The sequence below is a fragment of the Serinus canaria genome, chromosome W (genome assembly GCF_022539315.1).
Source record: "Serinus canaria isolate serCan28SL12 chromosome W, serCan2020, whole genome shotgun sequence".
In the NCBI taxonomy this organism is placed as follows: Eukaryota; Metazoa; Chordata; class Aves; order Passeriformes; family Fringillidae; genus Serinus; species Serinus canaria.
This window is the reverse complement of record NC_066342.1, coordinates 11251665-11264784: the sequence shown is the minus strand read 5'-3', so window position 1 is coordinate 11264784 and position 13120 is coordinate 11251665. Positions and strand designations below refer to the sequence as shown.

Below are 13120 nucleotides of genomic sequence, written 5' to 3'. Positions count from 1 at the left end.
AGGTAGAGAGAAGGCGTGCACATGTGTCCCTTGCATGGGGCAGCTGGGAATGGAAAAGCTTGTTGCTAAGGGGGTGTGGCATGGCAACACCTGATCTCTAATCAAGTTACAAGAAAGCAGTTTCCACTGATAAATGGTAAAGAAGAGCTGACTGACAGGCTTTGGGAGGGGCCAGGGCTGGCTGGTGCAACCCCCCCAGGGGTATAAAAGACTGAGCATCCATCTTGAAGATGAACTGGCCACGTGGTATCCACAAGAGCAGTTCCCAGTGCTGCAAATTTTTCCTTATATAGTCCTTTTGGTTTATTTTTGTCAAGGTTTTATAAACCTTTTTAAATTTTCAAAGTGAGCAGTTGTTTCTCACAAAAAAGATGCATTTTATTATTTTAAAATCACCCATTTCAGCAGACAAATCAGTCATTTTGTATTTGATTATTTTAGTGCTAACACTGTAAATAATGTTATGATTTTCTTAAAGCTCTAAGAGCCCTCTTACCTCCCTGAGTTTCTTCTTCTTAACCTCTAACTCCCTACTGTTCCAGCACATGAATTTGCACTCTTGTTCAGCTTAAATGCCATGTCTCCTCTTAACGGTTGGTTGTTGTTCTTGTTTTCATATTTCCAGATAATTGTTACCACCAGGGTGACTTGTGTTGCGGAGGCCCTGGGGGGGCATCCCCTAAATTAGGGAGACACAAGAAGCTTCCCTCAAAGCTGTTTAACCCCATTGGCTCCTTCCCTTGCTGCTATGTCCCTGAGCCACTCCCTCCCTATTCCCTGATTGGCCCTCATCTTGGTACTACCTCGAGACCAGGTGGACCCTGGGGTTCCCCTGGGGAGGGAAAAAGCTGGACCCTGAATGTGTGGGCCTTGTACCTGAACATCTCACCACACGGCTAAATTAAACATCTGTGGATATTATGCAAAGGCCCTTTTTGCTTCTTTATCCTGGACTTTACTAGCAGCAATTCAGGCTGCTACAGTGTTGGCCAGCATTAGGTTGTCTGCAATCCATTTTTCTACATTTAGACCATGGTTTGTTTAATATAAACACAACTGTGCAGCTGTATATGATCTTCCTTTTAAATTACCTTAACTAATAGAATGATTAAGCCCTGTATGTATTACTAGAATGAGCAAAAATGCATGCAAGTGGCCTAATGTTTTGAAACACTACTAAGAATCAATTTCACCAAATGGTGGTCAAGTATTTTTTCAAGAGGCTCACAGAACAGGCCTTGATTATGTGCAGGAAGCTAACCAAGTCAAGGTTGCTGTTTTGCAGCTGTTCCTTCTTCTCTGCATAGCTCTGGAATACAGACCTCCCAAAACCATGAGGCAGAAAAAGAGGAATGCTCAGCTCAGCAAGGTCTTTACACAAGAATATCCATTGAAAGATAAAACTAACTATAAATTTAAATATAGTTTAGGTATGGCTTTAATACATTTTACTGTCTTCCCTGGAATTAACATATCTTCCCATTGGCTTTCAGAAAGTTAAAAGAACTCAAGGGGCAATACTAGTGGGACAAAGGAATTTGAGACTAAAGTTTATAATTTGCAAATAATTATGAAACTACACTAGTGCAGAGGGAGCCCAAGGAGAAGCATACCTGGTACTTATGGCAGAATTTCAAGATCAAAGATGCCACTACTTCATGTAACCCCTAGCCCAGAAATAAAAATGCTTCAAGAGCATCCTGTGTAGCTATTAATATTCATACTTAACGGGAAGTAGACATTCCTGCTGAGTAGTAGATGGATTAAAAAGGTGGATCTCAATTTTCACTATAAAGCTTCTTTATTATGACAGGAAGAATTCTTCCAGTGGCATTAGTGTGTTATTTTTATTTATTTCAGCAGCTGGTTAAGACCTGGTAAAGAAAAGCCATTACCCAATTTAGAAGAGCATTTTTACTGACTTACTAGACACTTGTTTAAAACAGAAATAGTGCTAGAATAACATAGAAGAAAAAATACTTTAGGATGTGAACAATTATTAACAGAGAGTGATGGGGTGAAAATTAAATATAAGTTTCCTCTGCTCTTGTACACATGCAATCATTAATTTCTGATTTTTTACTTGCTATATGTTCCATTCATATGCTCTCAGAAATACTGAAATCAGTATCATATAATTAGTAAATTAAAGTGCTTCATCCTTATCTCTTGTCTGTAGCATTCAGGCTCCCAAATACCTCCAAAATTTAGTAGGAATTAAGTTATAAATCCAGCAGATCCTTTCTAAAGTATATACCTAAAATTATGAAAATGCAAGTTAATATCTCAGCAAGGTATCTGTGAACTTACAAAACTGGTACCTCAAGAGTAACTGTTTTGTACTGTCTATACCCAGAAGCACAAACATCAGTTTATACTCATTTCCTGTTCAGAAGGTAGATCTCATGATCCCAAATAAAAAATACCTTATAGCATATACAGAAAATGAACTCTGCAGAACACAGTTGAGTCCCTGTATGTAGTCTGCAATTTAAACTCCTTGATTAAAAACCATTAGCCATTTTCTTAATATAAGCAACTGACAGCAGAAAAAGTTCTTTGCCTAGATGTAAAAAGATTACCTATTAAATGACAAATCAACGATACTGTCTATGAGCTTAGCAGTATATAAAAAAGCAAATACTTGCATATTTTAAACAATATTCAGGTTTTCTGTTTGATCTTTTTCTAAAAACCAGTCTGCAAATCTTATACAGTTCACTGAAATTCCCATCCAGTTTTAATGAAAAACACAGTTTCTGCAAAGCTCTTTAAACACCTGTTAAAAGAATAAACTATTGGTGCAGCCTCAGGTTTTGGTGAAAACAAAAAGTAGATCTCAAGTTTCAAGTCAACTTAATGTTATTTGTACTTCTTTTATCTTACACCTGACACACTTAATATTCTTTCGCTGATTTCCCTGATAGAGCCATCTCCCAACTATGCATTTCCCAGATGAACACTTGCATTACATCATAGAAAACGTAGTCTTCCTGGGTAAACTAGTCTACGTGAATGAAGCAACTAGGCACTCAAATGACGGCTTCTGCATCATATACTATCAAGTACTGTTCGCTGTTACATTCAAGCAAGATGAATAAGTGTTTTCAACTGCAAGTTGCTATGCAGGAGTCTTATTTTCAGCCTGCTACTGAGGGTAATCAGCTTTTTTTTTTTTCAGGAAGGCCATTTGATTTAAGGAGTCGGTATGATCCCACATATTGCTATGTTTTTTTTATGAATCCTGAAAAACAAAAAGAATACTTGTCACTTCATGGCCTGCAGCAACTGCGAGCATTATGCACCGCACCGCTTGCAAAAAAATTAATCGGAACAGATGGCCAACACCAGCCTTTTTACAGACCTTTTTAACACTAGGGCAAACACAACGCGTTAGTAGCGTTCAATTCACTCACCGTGGGTCATGTCACGGAGCCCCTCATCTTGGGCTACCAGAGCGGCTCTAAGCCGGACCTGTGAAGCGAGTCGGCTGCATGGAGCTCACACCAGGCTACAACCAGTCTACACACAAACACGTCCACAGCGCGCGCGCGACCAGCGAGCCAGCACACGTCGGACACCCTATGGACAGGAGTCCACCCCGCGGCCCAACGGCCATAGATACCGTAGTGTCTCCAATAAAAAGGAAATGCAGGTCGCATCTTACTGAGCTGCCTCAAGGACTTGTTGCAGGAACACGTGGGTTCAGCCACCCCAGATCTTACCCCAGAAGAGCAGCACCCCGACAGCAACACCCCAGCTTCGCCCATTTCAGCCCGCCTCTGAGGCAGGAGCCCAGGCCAGGCCACTCAACCCTACATGGAGCCGCCCATAAGCACCTTCTACCTGCCCTCCGAGGCGCCTCTGCTGTCTCCCAGCAGCCCCCAACTTCCGCGGTGCTCCGGTGAAAGGCGGTCGTCGTTCTCTTCCCCCAGGAAAGACGCTTGAAGCAGGCCAGCCCCCACCTTTATGTGGACGAGAGTGGCTGCCTCAGTCGTTACTATACTTTCCGGCTGCGGGGCACAGTTCTAACTCACCCCCGCCAGTTTTCCCAGCGGAGGTGACTGGGTTGAGACCGCGACGGCCCCACCCCCGTGTTCCATTCCTTACATGGTGTTAGAGAGGGCCTCCATCAGCCACGCTCCCCCTTCCCACCAGGCATGAAAGATGCCCTCAGACTCGCACACGTGATATCGGGGGAAAAGAAAGCGACCAATACATCAGCACAGCGTTTTTGCGACAGGAGCATGCACACCATCCCCCACCTACGCAGAGCTCAAGCTTTCCTCGGGCCGTTCTATTTACGTTTATGGCGTCGATTTGGATAAGACTCCGCCCCCCAACCGTAGGCGAGCAGCCGGTACCGCCCCTTGCGGCCATGTAAAGGAAGACGGGGCGTGACCCAGGGGTGGTTCGCGGCCTTTTTGGTGCTGTTTATACGGTATACCCACTTCCGCTATCCGCTTAGAAGCGGTGCGATCATGGCGGAGCGTGGTCAATTCCCTTTCCCCGCTAAGCGCTTCTGCTGTAGACCTGGTTACGGCTCGGCCAGCAGGCCAGGCCAACGGGCAGGCGGCGCTGGCCTCACCAGTGGGGTGCTTTGCGCCGGACCCTCCTCCGCAACTGCTACTGTAGCTGCTGCCGCTGCCGCTCTGGGGCTGCTACCGCTCGGCAAGACCCAGAGCCCCGAGTCCCTGCTGGACATCGCGGCTCGTAAGGTGGCGGAGAAGTGGCCTTTCCAGCAGGTGGAAGAGCGGTTCGAACGGATCCCAGAGCCGGTGCAACACAGGATTGTCTACTGGTCTTTCCCCCGCAGCGAGAGGGAAATCTGCATGTACTCCTCCTTCAACACCGGCGCCGAGGACCTTACCACCGCCCCCGGGGGGGCCGCTGGCGGTACCGCGCCCAGTGGGGGCGCGGATACCGCCGCCGTCGACGAGAACCGCCTGCCCTTTCGCCGGGGCATCGTTCTGCTAGATGGCGGCTATGTCGATAATGTCCTGCAAGTCGGTGAGTTACCGGCCGGGACCGCGTTGCGGAGCTGGGCTACGGCCACCTGGGTAGAGCGCTGCTGGTCTCCTCAGACGTGGGTCTCCCCCTGACGCGTCACCCACCTATTATCGGGGGAGCCGCCTCTTGCTGCGCGGCCCAGCGGCCGGAGCCACCCCACCTCCTTGGTTTCTGCTACTCTCCCCCTCCTCCCGCTCTCCCCGCGGTGCGGCCTTCACTCTCAGGCTGTAATTCGGGCCGGGCAACTTCCTCTACCAGTCTCCTCCTCCTCCTCCTCCTCCTCACATACAGAACACGGAATAACTCCTTCGCTCTGCTCTGTGACGTATCCACGACGCCAACGGCCGGCCCGGTCTCTGACAGGAGAGTTGGGCACGCTGCCCTTTGCCTGTCCCTTTAACTTTCCCGACGCGTTATGCCCGCTCCATGTAATCCAGAGTGTGTAATCCCGTTTGGCTCTGCTTCCTTCCAGCTCCCCACATTTGGCAATCCGGGTGATGACAATACCCCGAGTCACAATAGCAAGGAGATGCCTCCGCTCCCCCCCCCTTCACAACCGCTGGTTGAAATGAATCAGCAGAAGGGAGACGACGGAGGAAAAGGGCCGGGAGGTGCCTCGATCCAAAATAAAGAATTAAAAGAGGCTGCGGGCCTCTAGGAGTGGGGGTGTGGTGCGGGGAAAGCTGCAAACAAAGGCATTTCTAGGGCGGCGGCGAGCCAGAGGGTGGAGGCGCGATTTGCTCAGGCCTCACCACTGGGGGGAGCGGGGGAAGTGGATGTGACGGTGGGGAGCTGCTGCAGCTCGGGCGCGGAGGGGCTCATGGATTACTTTAGGATGAGCCCCTGCGTGACAACGGCGAGGTGGAGAAAATTGCTGCTCTTCTTCTTTAGCAATACTTCCCTCCCCCCTTCCGCTGCTGCTCCCGCACGAAGCGACCGCCGCCTTCCACTGTTTTTTCCTCTCTGCGAGCTGGTGCCCCCGGTTAATTCCTTCCTACTTCTGTTTAAAGGGCACTGGAGGTTGGTACTCCCCATCCCTACGGGTGGGGGGCGGGGCGGTTTTGCCTTGCCGTGTGTGTGTGAGCTACTACCCCCACCCGCAAGCAGGCCCCGTTGGGGTGGTGGTGGCTCTGTGGGGAAATGGTTTATGGCTTCCCCAGGAAACTTTCGCCAAGGGTGCTGCTCTTGCACTTTGTGCGGCCCGGGCGCATTACTGTACACATCGCTATGGGTATTGCTGTGTGGCGGTGCCTCGCGCTGGAGGCGGCGACTGGACACTTTGTTCTCATTTTAACGTTTATGTTCTCATCGGTTTTCTGCCTCCCACCGAAAGGGAAAGCCAGACAAAAGACTTTATCGCTTCTCACTGCCGGCTCGACAATTGGGGCAGGGCGGGACGGCGGCTCCACGCGGCCGGTCCTTCTGTCCCGCCCTGTGCTGGGCCGGACTGTCTTCTGGCGGTGCGTTGACTGCGGCAGCTGCTCGCCCATTATTCGCTGAGCTGTGCCGAGTTATAGTGGCATCCCTCCTCTCCGTGCTTCGGCTTGGGGTCGGAGGGTGCTGGGCTCTCCGACGGCCTTGTCCGCAGCGGGTTTCACTTCGCGGGCAGCCTGCAAACTTGCCTTCTACTTTCTGAAGGGAATCTCTTGCTGTTCCTGGATTAAGCACCTTTCTGCCTAGGTGGACTTCAGCTTTAGATATGAGTGGGGTTTTTGTGGTGTTTTTTTGTTTGGGTTTTTTTTTTGGGGGGGGGGTTAAACTTTTTTTTATTCTTTAGGATTTTTTTTTAATTAACTTTTTAATAAGTTTAATGTTTTGGCTTTCTCTCATTTTTTCAAGAGGTCTGAGGTGCATTGGTGGTTCCTCAGGACTGGCAAAACCAGAAGTAGGACCTTTTTAGTTTGACTGGCAGTGCTGAGACTTTTTTTCCCTTTTGCTTGCACTTGAAACTCTTTGCAAGCAATGAGGAATGGCAGAAGTGCATGTAGGGAGGTGTATCTTAGTTGATTACATTTAAACTAGGAATTCACTGTGAAAATAAAGCAAAGGGGTGATAAAAATGAATGCAATCTTTTTTAGGACACCAAGTGTGGGCTTAGCTTTGCTTGCTTTCAAGCAGTGGAATAGGCCTCAATGAGTAGTTGTGAATGAAAAAAAAAAGTGTTTTTTTAATAGCTTCAAAAGAAAGTAATGTTGGGAAGGGTCAATGTGGAGAAAGAAAATATGCATAAATAGAACTGAAGTATTGACTGCTGCTTCTGTACTCCTTAACTGCATTCTAAAATGCTCTACCTACTACTGAAAATATTTCAGTTGGGTTTGGGTTTGAAATTTTTTTGTTTATTTGTGTACCTTATATGGGCCTATTTTGGAAGGCTGCACAAAAATAGTGGAAGCTGGTGATATGAAACATGTCAGTTGTATTTTTAAGGACATTGCCCAAATGCTTCAAACAGACATGGGACATTGTTCCTGCTGTATTTAACATTGGTGCAGCTTTCCCTCTGGTACTGTTCTGGGCCCCATAATTTAAGAAGGATGTGAAGGTCCTTGAATTGCCCCCAGAGAAGGGTAACAAAGCTGGTTAAAGGGCTGGAAGGAATGTCCTATAAGGAGCAGCTGAGGGCTCTGGGTTTGTCTAGTTTGGAGAAAAGGAGGCTGAGGGGTGACTTGCCTCTCTACAGCTTCCTTTGGAGAGGAAATGGAGAGGGAGGTATTGACCTCTTCTCCCTGGGATACAGTGACAGTATGCATGGGAATGGTTCAAAGCTGTACCAGAAGTTCCGACTGGACCTGAGGAAGCATTTCTTTACTGAGAGGGTGATCAAACACTGGGACAGGCTTCCTACAGAGGTGGTTGATGCCCCAAGCTTGTCACTGTTGAAAAGGCATTTGGACAATGCCCTTAATAACATGCCTTAATTTTTGGTCAGCACTAGAATTTTTAAAGTTATTTTAAGGAGAAAATGAATTGTAAACTTCTTCCTATCATAGTTTTTAAAACAAGGAGTATTTTTTAATAGAAAAATTTAAATTGGGTTGACCTAACAAAGTTTTTCATCATTTGTTTAAGGTCAGTTTTCATGCTTCTCACATTTAATTTTCCCCTTAAATTCAAGGCTTTCCTTGCTCCCAAGAAATCAGTTTCAAAGTTTGCTTTCAGTTTAGGAAAGGTATTCCATCGTGGACTGACACTGGCCAAATGCCAGGCACCCACAGAAGTCGCTTGCTCACCCTCCCCTGCTACAGCTGGACAGAGGAGAGAAAAAATTTAATGAAAGCTTCATGAATTAAGGACTGGGAGAAAACACTCCAAGGGCAAAACAGGCTCAACTTAAAAGTACAAAGTGAGTTTATTACTAACAAAATCATAGGAGGATAATGAGAAGTAAAATAAGCGCTTAAAAACACCTTTTCTTCCCCAAACCCCTCCCTCCTTCCCACCAGTGCAGGGAGACAGGGCATAGGGGTTTTGGTCTGTTTGTCACCCAAGGTCTTCTTTTGCTGCTCAGGGAAAGGAGTCATTCCACTGTGAGAACATGGGGTCCCTTCCCACGGGAGACAGTTCTCTGTGAACTTTTCCAACATGGTTCCAATCTCACGAGCAGCAGTCTTCCTGAAATTGCTGTGGTGTGGGTCACTTTTGCACAAGGTGCAGTCCTCCAAGGACAGGCTGCTCCAGACTGGAAGCAGGGGCACCTCTCCACTGGGTCTCCCACTGAATCACAGCCTCCTCCAGGCATTCACCTGCTCCAGTGTACCTCCTCTATGGGCTGCGGGTAGATCTCTGCATCCCCTGTGGACCCCCATGAGCTGCAGGAGGACAGCCTGCTTCACCATGGTCATCACCACAGCCTGCAGAGGAATCTTGGCTCTGGCGCCTGGAGCACCTCCTCCCCCTCCTTCTCTGCTGACCTTGGTGTAGCCATGTTGTTTCCCTCACATGTTCTCACCTCCTCCTCTTTTCTAGCTGGAATTAAAACTGTGCCCCACTTTGTTTTGGTTTTCTTCTTAAATATGTTATCACAGAGGCATTACCAACCTCTCTGGCCCAGATTTGGCCAGCAGCATGTCCATCTTCAGAGCCATCAGGGATTGGCTTTGCTGGACATGGTGGGAAGCTTCCAGCAGCTTCTTACAGAAGCCTCCTCTCTGGCTCCCCCACTACCAAAAACCAGGCCATGCAAAACTAACACATCTGTATATGATTCGATATTTTGGTATGTAGCAATTCTTGAATTTGGGACAGTTGCCATGCCAACAACTGATGCTTGTGTGCTCTCTGTGCTCTTTAGGAGGTTGTCGTGGGTGGAGATGACGTTTACTGGAGAAGCCCTGCTGTTGAGCCACAAGGTGCAGAGAGGACCTCCTTGGTTTCTAAACTTCTTAGAGAGGAGTCAGGGTACAGCTGAATCCAGTTTTAGCCCCAGACTTTGTCAATGGTTTAAGTAACTTTTCCCCTCAGGATTAAAGATGACAAATCAGATATATTTATATAAAATGAATTATTTATTATGAGAAATGATTATAATTCTGTTTAAGATCTTTTGTCTATACTACACAGTATAAAAGCTAAAACTACTAGAAGTGTATAGCATAGTCCACTATATCAAAGCAATTATATTAAAGCTAGCAAAAAGAAACAAATATTAAGTAGAGATTGATTTAACTCACCCATACCAACACTTGTGGGCAGGTCTCTTTACCTCAGGGAGTATCCTTGGGGAGTGTCCCCTTCCCAAGGGAAGAAACTTCATACACACATTCCAAGGAGGAATGTTAGAACCTGACCATATGAAAGTGGGCTGGACTTTTCTAGTGTGAAGTGCTATGACTGCCAGTCATATGTCACCAGGTCAGCTTAGCAGCTCATCTGCCAAATCTTTGCCTCACTATCAGGATGTTGATTTGGTTGCTGAGCTGGACTGGTTTTAGCATAATTCAACACCAAAACTGGCATGTGACACGCTCTACTTGACCATATTCCATGACAGAGCATCCAGGGCAGGGTGTCCTGCTACACTCTACATCTTGACTTCAGTCAATCATCTTTACCTCATGAAGTGGTAGTACAGGTACCTCTTGCCTCCAAGCTATAAAAGCATCCAATGCATATAAGTACATTGTTGAGATAGGTCAATCTCCTCAGTTTTACTATTTTTCTTAATTCATGTGGTTTGAAAAAGTGTTAGCTGAGTTATATGTTAAACATTAACATACAAAGTTATTATAGAAATCAGTTAGAATTTAACTAATAATAAAAATATTGCAACAACAGGGTGTAACATTAAATTCAGAATGCCTGTTGCCATTGGGGACAATCCAAAGAAGTCATCCTACCAATGATGTTACCAGTTTGTGTACATCAGAATATTCCCTACCCCTTGAGTCTCAAAAATTGCAAGAAATATGTGATGCAAACCAGGATCCAGGCGGAAGAGTTAATGAAACCAATCTTTAGGTTACAATATCTTTGGGTAACAAACAAGAAGAGCTGGAAGCCATGGTGCAGCAGCAAAACTATGATGTAGTTGCCATCACAGAAACATGGTGGAACGACTCGCATAACTGGAGGGCTGCACTGGATAGCTACAAGCTCTTCAGAAGAGACAGGAAAGGGAGAGGAAGTAGAGGGGTGGCCCTTTATATTAGGGAGTCTTTTGATTCCATGGGTATTGAAACTAAGGACAATGAAGTTGAATGCCTATGGGTAAGAAGTCAGGAGAAGGCCAACAAGGCTGACATCCTGCTGGGAATCTGTTATAGACCACTCAGCCAGGAAGAAGAGGTGGACAACTTATTCTACAAGCAGCTGGAGGATGTTTCAGGATCACCAGCCCTTGTTCTTGCAGGTGGTTTTAACCTACCAGACATCTGCTAGGAACTTAATACAGCAGAAAAGAGGCAATCTAGGAAGTTTTTAGTGTGTGTGGAGGACAACATTTTGTCACAGCTAGTGAGTGAGCCCACCAGGGGAGGGACTATGTTAGACCTGTTGTTTGCAAATAGGGATGGGCTGGTGGGAGATGTGGTGGTTGGAGGCCACTTGGAGCATAGTGATAATTAAATTATAGAGTTCTCAATATTTGGTGAAATAAGGGGGACCATCAGTAAAACTTTCACACTAGACTTCTGGAGAGCAAACTTCAGCCTATTTAGGAGACTTATTCAGAGAGTTCCTTGGGAAGCAGCCCTTAAAAACAAAGGCGTCCCGGAAAGGTGGGCGTGCTTCAAAACAGAGATTGAGGGCACAGGAACAGACTGTCCCTGTGTGCCGAAAGATGAGTCAACAAGGCAGACGTCCAGCCTGGATGGGCAAGGAAGTTTTGAAGGAACTTAGGAATAAAAAGAGGATGTATCATCTTTGGAAGGAGGGTCAGGTATCTCAGGAAGTATTTAAGGGAGTTGCTAGGGCATGTAGAAAAAAAATTGGAGGCCAGAGCTCAGTTCAAACCTCATTTGGCAACTTTTTTGAAGGATAATTGTCTCTGAAAGACAGGTGTCTGTTAAGGAAGGCAGAAACCTCCCTTGGAATGGAGAATGTAAACCCCCTCCCTCTGAATTACTGTAAGTTTGAAATTAAGGGGCTCTCAGGCAAAGATATGGGAATAGGAATAACAGTTCTTTACTACTATGTATAACAAGGCAAACAAATCAACAATAACTATGGCATTACCATCAAACAGAACCAGGGATCTGGTAAGTCTTCTCGACTGCAGGCACCTCCCCCTTTGGTGCAGTTATTGTCACAGCCGGCAGGAATGAGCAATAGTCCCGGGCTGGTGGGTGAGGTGTATCAGAAGTTTCATGGTAGCTGGAACTGTGGGGACTGGGTGCGGGCTACAACGTGGAGAAACCCAGAGCAGTACCAAAGAAAAAACCAGGGGCGTGGCAGTGGCGGCCCGGCTCTGAACAGGGCAGGGAGAGGGGAAGTTTAAGATTCCAGGGGCACATGAGCAGATAGTGATCAGTCCCTCAGGGCTGAGCTCCAGCGGTGCTGGTGAATTCTCCTCGCAGAAAAGGACAGCCTGGCCGTCCTCCTCCGATGCCAAAGAGCGAGAGAGCCCGGCTGCCCCCCAACCCCCGTGTTTTTTACCTGCCCCCATTCTCGCGGTATCTCTGCCCTCCCCCGCAGAGAAACTCCCAAAAACCAAAGGAGTTCCCTCTCCCCGCCATCTCAAGCACCCAGCCATCTCAAGCACCCAGCCGTCAGTGCTTCTTAGCAACTCAATGGGTAAAAATTCCACAAGTAACAAGTAATGAAAAGAAAAGAACCAACCCCCAACAATAATAAAAAATGTTTTTACAAATATATTAACAGCAAAAGGAAGGGTAAGACCAACCTCGGTTCTCTACTGGATGGGGGAGGGAATTTAGTAACTTCAGATGAGGAGAAGGTGGAGCTGTTAAATGCCTTCTTCTTGGTCTTTAGCAGAAAGACAGCTTGTCCTCAGGACAACTGTCCTCCTGGGTTGGTGGATGGTGTTAGGGAGCAGAATGGTCCCCCTGTTATCCAGGAGGAGGCAGTCAGAGAACTGCTGAGCCCCTTGGATGTTCATAAATTTGTGGGACCAGATGAGATCCATCCCAGGGTGATGAGTGAGCTGGCAGATGAGCTTCTCCATCATTTACCAACAGTCCTGGCTCACTGGTGAGGTTCCAGATGACTGGAAGCTGGCCAATGTGATGCCCATTCACATGAAGGGTAGGAGGGAGGATCCTGGTAATTATAGGCCAGTTAGTCTGACTTTGGTACCCAGTAAAGTAATGGAACAGTTTATATTGAATGTCATCATGCAGCACTTACAGGATGGCCAGGGTATCAGACCTAGCCAACATGGGTTTAGGAGGAGTAGGTCGTGTTTGACCAACCTGATCTCTTTTTATGACCAGGTGACCTGCCTGGTGGATACAGGAAAGACAGGATGTTGTCTATTTGGACTTCAGCAAGGCCTTTGACACTGTCTCCCACAGCATACTCCTGGAAAAGCTGGCAGCCCACGGCTTGGACAGGAGCACTCTTTGCTGGGTTGAGAACTGGCTGGATGGCCAGGCCCAGCCCAGAGACTGGTGGTGAAGTTGTGAATTCAGTCGTTGGCCAGTCACCAGT

General features: G+C 47.0%; 1 protein-coding gene and 1 long non-coding RNA gene across 4 annotated transcripts in view; one reads left to right on the top strand and one right to left on the bottom strand.

The window, feature by feature from the left end:
• Positions 1 to 267: 267 nt before the first annotated feature.
• Positions 268 to 4321, bottom strand: LOC127060990 (uncharacterized). Of its 2 annotated transcripts, none has more exons than XR_007780350.1 (2): positions 4111 to 4321; positions 268 to 3965 (listed from the first exon to the last, which is right to left on the bottom strand). It is a non-coding gene; the product is annotated as an uncharacterized LOC127060990 (long non-coding RNA). The 2 variants fall into 2 exon arrangements; XR_007780351.1 differs by having other exon boundaries at positions 268 to 3985; positions 4111 to 4253.
• A 37-nt stretch (positions 4322 to 4358) lies between these two features.
• The window catches only part of LOC103824691 (zinc finger SWIM domain-containing protein 6-like), a 307908-nt gene continuing 299146 nt past the window's right edge, over positions 4359 to 13120 (top strand). For both annotated transcript variants that reach the window (XM_050986336.1, XM_050986335.1), the window contains exon 1: positions 4359 to 5010. In XM_050986336.1, coding sequence (XP_050842293.1) covers positions 4482 to 5010 — 529 coding nt within the window. In that variant the 5' untranslated portion in view covers positions 4359 to 4481. The remainder of the gene's footprint in view (positions 5011 to 13120) is intronic.